Genomic DNA, 10,602 nt, shown 5'->3' on the forward strand with positions numbered 1-10,602 from the left:
CATTATTTGAAATATACTTCGAACACATTGTCATTTTTACCATCTATCATTATTATATTTTTATGCTATGTCTTGAAAACATTGTTTTATTATAAATACGGTAACCACCATAAGTCGGAGTAGATAGAATGATTTTATATACTTGCGACAAGATATTAAAATATTATAAACATGTCGTTTTATCCATAATGATTTTTTTTTTTTAATTGAAAAAACATACATATTTTTAATACAATTTCCATATTTATGAGTTATAACAACAAAAAGCCCTGTCTAAGTTTTCTCATACTGACAAGCGCCATTTCTAACTCAACAGAAAGAGACAAAATACGGGGTAACTATTCCAAGATGTTTTTGTATAAAATAACTACTGATTTCTTTCACGATTAGCTAGCACTGATAGCGTAGTTAATGTAGTATTTCTTCAGGTTTAAGTGTGTTTGGGAGTCTTAACGACAAAGGGAAGATCTTCCACCAAGCGGGTGATATTGCTCGGTAGACCGACGGTCCGAATGTTGTTGTTCGGAACTTGTATATATGCGCTTTATCTTGAAAATGTCGTAAGCGAGATTCAGGCATCTGTCAATTATCTTGCGTTGTATGATGGCTACCCGCCACATGTGTAATAGCGGTGGCTCATTAACAGTTTGGTATTTGTGAAAGTACACAAATGTGTGAAATGAAAACAACGGGATATAGCTTTTCGGGATCTTCCAAAAAGTCCCCTGAAAAAGTCTTAATAAATATCCACTATTTCACTGAGACTACATTTCATCCTATTTCATCTCGGTTTCCTTAATTTCATCGAATTCAAATCAAATTAATGTCTAAAATTAACGACTTCATTTCATTTCACTTCCTATCATTTTTCATAAAACAGAAAAATATACAAAAGATTGAGCCAATGGTGGGATAGATACTTTCGCCTTTTCAGTTGGAAAAATGGAACTTCTACTATTGCCACAATTAGATCTATAAAAGTGCACAAATGTGTAAAAATTAAACAAAGCCGCGGACATAGCTTCCGGGATCCTCTAAAAGTCCACTGAAAAAGTCTCAATAAATGATCACTATTTTACTGCGATTATATTTCATCCCATATCATCTTCTTTCATTCCGTTTAATTTCATACCAACTGAATTTCATCCAAATTAATCAACTTCATTTCATTTCGATTCATACTATAATTTTTTTATAAAAAAAAGTATTATAAAATATTAGGCTGTATGGTTTGTCTTTCCAGTTGCAAAATAGAACTACTACATACATACTACATACTACTGTCACAATTACAAAATATGTCAAGAGTCAAAACAAAACAAAACGGCTGGTCAAAGAAGAAAATATCAAGCTGTAAATATTAGGTTTCCCTAACCTAAAAATCATTCAGTCACGAAAGGAATAACTAAGTATTAAAAATGCTTCAAATAACAAATTTGATCAAGAAAGGGCCTATAACTTGTGCTCACTTATTAAGACAATCTCGACATAAATCTAAAACTCATTGGGTAGGTACATACTTTATTAATAATAAATAGAGCCAAAAAAACCGTTTCGCTACAGAAAATGTTTTATCACAATTAACAGGCAAAGTTAAGAAAAAAGACCGGCCCTAAATACAAGGCAATGAATCATTTTGATGAATTTTACGGGTCCGTTTTCGGTAAGAAATGGGATCCCATGAAACGAGCATTATTACAAGGCCCGAAATATGTAGCCGTGATCAACAATTACGGAGACGCCGAAGAGACTATGGAGTATCTCACGAATAGGGGTAATTATCAAAATTCAGAAGCATATTTTCATTAGTGTTCTCTGATCCAGTCTGCATATTGACAGATGCCTCCTATTATTTGAACGAAAAAATCAAAATAAGCTGCCATTCTGAGGTACAACGATCAGTCCTTGTTAAATTATTTCCCTCAGGTTAGAGCCCAGTGAGCTCACCTACTCATTCTGCAAATCTAGAATAACCCCTCGAAGTTGCTTGAACAGGTAGGAAAAAAAATAAAAAAAATATATACTATTTCTGACCTCATGTCTCACTTAAGTACTCACAGATGTGAACAATGCACATCTTGTCAATCTATTCTTAAACTCTAAATTACCTTAGAGCTCATATAACTGATTAGATTTGATTTAGCTAATTTTAATAGCTTTTTGTAGATTTTTTTTAGTTTAAAGGTCTTTTATTGAGCCCACCAAGAGTTAAATGGTTATCAGAACCCTTAGGTATCACAACATGAATGCTGACCTTGAGAATTGAGGTCAGTGTTTCAATAGTACACCGATTACAAAAAATAAAACTTTTTGCACTTTATTTTTTTTCTACAATTTAGTTCCTTCATTATGGAAGTAATTTGTGTACATGAGTGTAATACATTAAAATACGTAATTCATTAAAAAAGAGGTTGCATTACTTGATATGAGAACATAGACCTTATTATTATTACTTATGATTTCATATTTAATTAAAAAAAACACTTTACTATTTTCTTTACCAAATAAAATTATTTGGTTAGGTGCACATTGCCTAAAGAAACTAATAATGGTACAGGAAGATTTTCATAAACAATATTCTGTGAACACATCAACCTCTGATCAAGAAGCACCATTGTACATAAACAAATTACAGCAATTAGCAGAGAAATCACATTCTGATGAAATATCCAGTATTTACCCAAATACTGATAATAAGCCTGAAAGACTCGATTTCAAAGACAATGATCAAATTTCTGAAAGAAAGGAAATAAAGGAGCAGAAGTAAGTTTAAATCTTTAAAATTTTCTAACACTGCTGGTAAACCACCTGGCTTCAGTAAAAATATTAATGGAGATGTTAAAATTATGTACTATTTTATTATCTTTGAGGTGCAATGACTTGTGGTGTTTTGTTTCTAATTTCATAAGCACAGCACCGAATAAGCAAAATTAAGGCCTGAAAACATTGTCTCTTAAATTAAAAAAACATTGATCCATTTTATTAGAATATTTAATTTTAAGCTATCATATAGAATTTTATCAATTTCAATTTACAAATATTTCAGGGAACCAATAAACAAATCATTAGATCAGGCGATAGCAGATGCTGTCATAGATGAGTCTCGAATGATTGACCCATCTATAGGCTTGACCTCAGAAGCGTTGTATCAGTATTTACCAGCAACTAAACTTAAAGGCATGAATGACTGGGTACCAGAGTCTACACACTATTCTTATTATTCAAGTAAGCTAAACAAAAATTAAGTTTGTTTTACATTTCCCACTTGATTCATTCATTCATGTCCATGGGTGAGGATGATCACTCACCATCAGATTGACTATATAGTTTGTCTACAAAGAAGATATATAAATTAAAAAAAGAATTACTCCAATCACTCAGGAACACATTCATATTATAAAAACAAGTGTTGCCGTGTCAAATTTAATATGTATGTTGTAATTTCTTACAAGAAAGTAACTATAGGATGGAAATAGGATAGGAAATAACTATAGGATGTTTCCAAGGTAAAGTCAAAATGTAAGAAATAGGTACTGCCAATCCTAACTTTCTGTATAATATTCAATACATTGTCATGCTGATATTAATACTAGTTGTACAAAACCTAACTGATAAATGATGCCATTTGATTATACTTGTAATCACTTGTGAAAACTAAGACCTTAGAACTCATATCTCAAGGTACGTGGCGGCATTTACGTTGTAGATGTCTATAGGCTCTGGTAACCACTTAACACCAGGTGCGCCGTGAGCTCGTCCACCCATTTAAGCAATTAAAAAAAAACCAGCCATTACATTCTTCACCTACTAACACACTACAATACTTAATAATTTTTTTTCGTTCTTTGTCATAATGCTTTATGCAATGCACGCTGTGTATCATAAATAGACCAATGGTAACACAGCATACTTGTTTGAAGCACTGACTTGAGGCAGAAATTTCAAAATGTGTAGAACTTTTTAACTTTAGTATTATTTTTACAGAAATAATTGATTTCCCCTTAACTATCGAACCCGAGACTGAATTGCAGTACCCGGAACACCTGAAAGTGATCACTTATGAAATGGACAGTGAACTTAAAATGTTCCCCGAACCGAAGAGATCACAAACAGGTTTGCTATGATTTCATCTATTTCCTTTTGTAAATATCATTGTTTTTTAGTAAATTAGACAGACTTCGGAACCACTTGGTTGCAAATGATGATGGGACTCTATAGATAACACAAGATACACACTGGCTTTCACTTGAAGGTACTTCGATAGAAGTAATGAATATGCAGTGGAAGAAACAGACAAGGATTATTTTATTGTTATTTTTATCAGATATTGAACATTGAAGGTCTCAATAAATCATCTGATCATTGAGCCAGTGCCTCTCGCTTGAGAAAAGACAATGTTAAGAGGGTTCTTACTGCACTAACAATAACTCAATTTAATTATTACGATGATTTAGTTAAACTTCACTATCACAATTCACTTTTTCACTTTTTCGGGGTCATCAGTTCATTGGTTCGCTTCAAATAGAACTGCCCTCATTTATTTATTTATTTGTTTAAGCCTGTTTTACCAGTGATAAGGTAAACCACCATCCCTCCCATTTCTGCTGCGAAACACTAATGCGTTTCGGTTTGAAGGGCGGAGCAGCCGTTGTACTATTGAATTCAAACGTAGAACTCATGTATCGAAATAGTTGACAGCGTGTACGTTGTTGATTTCTATGGGCTCCGGTAGCCGCTTAACTCCAGTGTGCTTAGTGCGAGTTGTTTAACGTTCTCGATAGCGTAAACGTTAGTTTAGTATGGAATGGGATCGTTTGCGTACGTTTGCCGCTAGGGGCGCTGTTCCAACTGCATATACAAAATTGGCTTAACTTTTACGCTATCGAGAGCGTTAAGAAACTCGCACTAAGCACACAGGTGGGCCGCGATCTCGTTCACCCGTTTAAGAAATAAAAATGAGGGTGTTTTGGTTGGTCGAGTAAGGCGCTACGTTTGTCGTTGCGCAGGCGTGTTTAACTACTATCCCATGGACTGTGGCAGCGTGTTGGCCGTGCTAGCCTTGGGGTTGAGAGCCGGCGACAGGGTGCTGGACCTGTGCTCTGCTCCCGGGGGCAAGGCGCTGGTCGCGCTGCAGACCTTGTTGCCGGACGTGGTCATATGTAACGACGTGTCTATATCTAGATCGAACAGGTATGCTTAAACAGTCCCGGGATAAGGATTTCGTAACGGGATTCATGTGCTGACTTCTTGTTTTCTTCCATACGACAATCGCCTTCTTGCCATGCCATTGCCGTTGGGATGAAATTGAATGAATTGAAGTGATAGTTTTTACTGGTGGTAGGACCTCTTGTGAGTCCGCACGGGTAGGTACCACCGCCTTGCCTATTTCCGCCGTGAAGCAGTAATGCGTTTCGGTTTGAAGGTTGGGGCAGCCGTTGTAACTATACTGAGACTTTAGAACTTATATCTCAAGGTGGGTGGCGCGTTTACACTGTAGATGTCTATGGGCTCCAGTAACCACTTAACACCATGTGGGCTGTGAGCGCGTCCACCCATCTAAGCAATAAAAAAAAACCGCGGTTTGGTCTGCCCTTGACATTCCTGAAGTTTATAAGCAACGGTAACCACTCACCATCAGGTGGGCCGTATGCTCTTCTGCCTACAAGGGCAAAAACAAACATCGTAGTAAAAAGTTGGCAATTTACTGAGACTTCAATGGCGTTTTTCCCACACTTATCCACTTTCACAGATGCTAAGCCGCAATTAGTGTTACGTCTTCTGATAACGCACGAGTTGCGTAGTCAATAACGTTTAACGTTTATTCGTCGTCGTCCTAAATACTTCATTACGGATCCTCATAATCCACTAACGGTGCTTTTAGGTACCACAAGCACCGGCCACCGTTCTCGTCGAACGAGAAAGGGTTCGGCGAGTAAACTAACCCATAGACACAGCCCATTGAGTTTCTCGTCCGATCCGGTGGTAGATTCTGCGAAGCACTGCTCTTGCTAAGGTCGGTGTTAGCAACGCCTCCTGGTTTGAGCCCCGAGGACTTACCTACACGTTAGGGTTACGCTGACGTAGCCTCTCAAGGCTATCAACTAAGGTGGGAAAAGTCGTCGTGGCCTAAAGGATAAGACGTCCGGTGCATTCGTATGTAGCGATGCACCGGTGTTCGAATCCCGCAGGTGGGTACCAATTTTTCTAATGAAATACGTACTCAACAAATGTTCACGATTGACTTCCACGGTGAAGGAATAACATCGTGTAATAAAAATCAAACCCGCAAAATTATAATTTGCGTAATCACTGGTGGTAGGACTTCTTGGGAGTCCGCACGAGTAGGTACCACCATCCTGTCTATTTCCGCCGTGAAGCAGTAATGCGTTTCGGTTCGAAGAGTGGGGTAGCCGTTGTAACTATACTGAGACCTTAGAACTTATATCTCGAGATGGGTGGCACATTTACGTTGTAGATGTCTATGGGCTCCAGTAACCACTTAACACCAGGTGGGCTGTGAGCTCGTCCATCCATCTAAGCAATAAAAAAAAAAGGAAAATTGTATTTTATAACTTGATTCATTGTAGAACACAAAGGATGTTCAGCGACTATCTGTTCGATTTCGAGACGGGCAACAAGTGGCGGGAACGCGTCATCTTCAAAAGGGTCGACGGCAGAATGTTCACGGACGACCACGGCTTCGATAAGGTACCGGTACTGTTTAAATTAACCCACCCAATTATCATTGCCATGGACTAACTTTTCTGTTGTCCTAATATTGTGTCTTGGTGTCTATCGAATAAATAGACAGGGCAAAATGTCTTTCGACGGAATTCTGCCACGATCAATAGCAAGGTTCATATTTATATTATTTATACCGTTTTCTTTCTCGTTTGTTGTTAATATTTTTTTTTATAATTATAAATAAATAGCTATTACTAATTTAAAGGAAAAACACCTCGAAATACGCTATGTTGACAAAATTGGTATGAATGTGTCGACGATCCGAAGAATTGTTTATGATCTGGTCATCTCGTTTTTACAAACGCGCCACCCGCCTTCTCTCACTCTCGCTCTGTCCCTTTCTATACCACGGTAGCGTTCAACGTTTAACGCAATCTTGTTGGAAGCCGCATTGGAAGTTTCACACCAATAAATAAAAAAAATCGTTTGTCTGTAAAGTCGGCTTACTGACGATAGTTGAACGTGACAACGTCATAAGAAAATACTGATGGAATGGTTTAATTTTTCAATTATCGCAATTATCGTTGCTATAAACAATTGACACCACATTCACTTTTCACTGAACTTCATACTTGACGAAAACATGTAAATGTATTATTGTATAGCAGCTGCCCACGCGAATGCATCGCTCACTCAAGTCGGAGAGAGACAGATGTCGAACGCTGCCGAACGCGGAGGCCGATTGTGCCTCTTTGTCGCTCGTTGCGCGCTCTCGCTTGCACTTCAAGCCTTAAATGAAACGCCTCAATGAGTCATGTTTTTTCGTGCAGCCGGCCCCATCGTATTATAAGACGTTGTCACGTCAAAAAAGAATGCACTAAGAGAAGTGAATGATAATAATAACGTTATCGACAGGTTCTAGTGGACGTGCCGTGCACTACGGACCGACACTCTGTGACCGAAGATGACAACAACATCTTCAGGCCGGACCGGGTGAAGGAGAGGCTCAAGATACCGGAGCTGCAATCGCACTTGTTGGCGTGAGTTGTGCTTCTAATCTGAGTAACTCGGGAGGGGTAACCAGTGTAGTTAGTGCGAGTTTCTTTTACCGTTCTCGATCGCGTAAAAGTTAACTCAAATTTGTATGGAGTTGGAATGTTTTTTTTTTTCATTGCTTAAATGGGTGGACGAGAGCCCATAGACATCTACAACGTAAATGCCGCCACCCACCTTGAGATATGAGTTCTAAGGTCTCAGTATAGTCACAACGGCTGCCCCGCCCTTCAAACCGAAACTCATTACTGCTTCACGGCAGAAATAGGCGGGGCGGTGGTACCTACCCGCGCGGACTCACAAGAGGTCCTACCACCAGTAAAATTTTGGTTTAAACGACATACATAACAATTATCCTTGTTATTAAAGTTCCATTTTATTTGGTATTAACATCATAACAGTTCGTTGTTTTTAAATGAAATTCAATTAAGTTTACCCCATTCAAATAGAAAGCTGTTTTTGTTATGTTTCTTCCAAATTTTAACCTTTAAATGGCTCTTCTGTAAAGTTCAAAAATATTGCTTAAACCCAATAACTTTTTACCTGTCGATATGTAAAAGAAATGGACCTTTTCTAATTCGCGCTTGCGCTATTTGAGAATCATCTCGTATTAATCTGATGATGAAGAAATATGTAGTTACAAAGTTAATTTCTATATAGAATTGTTATACTTAATAAAAATTAACTTGAAATGTTATCACTTTGTTTTTCCAGCCTATTAGTAATAGGAGATTTTAATTTGGTATACATATATTAATCTATATATTAATACGCGAAGCAAAAACTTTGTATCCCTTTTTACGGAGATTGCGCGGACGGAGGAGTATGAAATTTCCCACACTTATAGAGAATATAGAGAAGAAGTGCACAATACTAATATTTTTTATAAATAATGCATAAAAGATACATTAAATCAATAAAGAAAACATTACACACACTACATACCATGTGTTTGACGCACACACGCATGCATACTATTTATTGTCAACTTTTGTTCTTGACGTCTGTTGTCAATAGATGAAATATTCTTTGTCGTTGATAATATTTTTTATAGTGTAGTCTTGGCGAAATTTGTGATTATAGAAGTCTATACTATAATAATATTATAAAGAGGAAAGATTTGTTTGTTTGTTTGTTTCGAATAGGCTCTGAAACTACTGGACCGATTTGAAAATTCGTTTTCCATTAGAAGCCGACATTGTCCCTGATGAACATAGGCTACTTTTTTTATTTTTTTTTTGTTTCATGTGTGTTTTAATGTTTCCGAAGCGAAGCGAGGGCGGGTCGCTAGTATAAAATACAATCATAATAGTGTACAAACTTACAATTCCAATTAATTATAGTCGAATTTCTACTACTGCGGGACCTCTAGTACAAATAAATACAATAAAAAAATAATTGCTTACAGAGCAACATATTGAAGTCACATTTAAAATTATAATCAACTAGCTGTACCCGTCCGCTTCGCTGGACATTTAAAATTAACATTATTATTTCTTACCCCCACAAATAGTCTCATCATTAACGCCCCCGCAACTGGTGTCGGGAGTACTCATATAAATATTAGCCTATCCATTAAGTACATGTATTTTCTACATGTTCTACCAAGTTTCAAGTCAATCGGATGCATGGTTCAGTAGTTATAACGGAACATCCGTAAAAACCATTGTAGATTTATATATTAGTATAGATAAGTACATTTTTTTTTAAGTACATTTTTAGGTCATGACGGGGCGTATGCAACTTTTGTAGAGTGTCATCTTATTTCTAAGGGACATTTTACTTCGCCTGCATATCATCGGGTAGGAGTACAATTAGAAGTCCATAGATCTTTCACAGATATGCAAGTTTATCTTCAAAATGTCGTTAGCGAGATTCATGCATCTGTCAAATAACTGGTGTTCTCTGAATAGACACCCGCTACAGAACTTTCTAGAGATGTTCCCAAAGGTAATTAAGGCTCAATTTTATTTTGTAGTAATGCACTTCGCTTAACGAAGGTCGGGGGGACGGTCGTGTACTCCACGTGCTCCCTCAGCCCCATACAGAACGACGGAGTGGTGCACATGGCTTTGAAGCAAGTCTTCGAGAGCAACGACATCATCGCCACCGTCATGTAAGTTCAATTCGAAATAAGTTAACATGTATGAGGGAGAGACTGGATCCGTGTTATTTTTAAAAATGATGACGTCAGCGTATTTGACGTCATTCTCTTAATTATTATGAGTTCCTGTCATAGTGACAGTAATTAAAACTTACTTTTCCAAAAAATTGCTTTTATTGAATTTCATTATATATTCACATATTTGCAGAAATAGGCAGTCAATCGTGAACATTAATTGTTAAGTACGTATTAGAAAATTATTGTAGTAAAATTATTAGTTGATTAGAAAAATTTGTACCCGCCTGCGGGATTCGAACACTGTTGCATCGCTAGATACGAATGCACCGAACGTCTTATCCATTAGGCCACGACGACTTCATTAAATTAGACTTTAATCTATTTTTTGTTAATCATCTGTATGTCAAAGGTTTATAAATTCGTATATTATTATTGTTATTACAGAGATTTAACTCCAGCGGTCGCCGGCCTCAGCAGCACCCTGACGCTGGGCGCGGGCGCTGCGGCCCCCAAGTACGGGCAGCTCGTGACTCCGTCGCTTTCCGCCAACTTCGGGCCGTCGTACATCGCGAAACTTTTACGAATTAAATAAAATGCACTAAGAAATGTTTTTTATTATTATTTACTACTTATAGCGCCCCGCGATTTCGCCCTATTCAGATTTGTATGAAAAAGTAAGTTTAAATAGTGTTTAAGAATATTAAATAGTTCAATTTAGTCATGAAAGTTTTGTAACCGATTAA

The 10,602-nt window shown here is 37.2% G+C and overlaps 2 protein-coding genes across 2 annotated transcripts in view; both read left to right on the forward strand.

Annotated features, from left to right (window-relative positions):
- LOC149503248 (activity-regulated cytoskeleton associated protein 2-like) overlaps window positions 1–10,602 on the forward strand; it is a 78,836-nt gene that overhangs the window by 8,919 nt on the left and 59,315 nt on the right. The window lies entirely within an intron of this gene.
- l(2)10685 (5-methylcytosine rRNA methyltransferase l(2)10685) lies at window positions 1,239–10,465 on the forward strand. The gene is made up of 10 exons (XM_028185026.2): window positions 1,239–1,508; window positions 1,588–1,774; window positions 2,523–2,763; window positions 3,047–3,225; window positions 3,985–4,113; window positions 5,007–5,190; window positions 6,588–6,708; window positions 7,600–7,724; window positions 9,716–9,853; window positions 10,304–10,465. The coding sequence occupies exons 1-10, from the start codon at window positions 1,419–1,421 to the stop codon at window positions 10,449–10,451; spliced, it is 1,542 nt and encodes a 513-aa protein (XP_028040827.2). The 5' UTR covers window positions 1,239–1,418; the 3' UTR covers window positions 10,452–10,465.

The sequence above is a fragment of the Bombyx mandarina genome, chromosome 03 (genome assembly GCF_030267445.1).
Source record: "Bombyx mandarina strain Sakado chromosome 03, ASM3026744v2".
NCBI classification, from domain to species: Eukaryota; Metazoa; Arthropoda; class Insecta; order Lepidoptera; family Bombycidae; genus Bombyx; species Bombyx mandarina.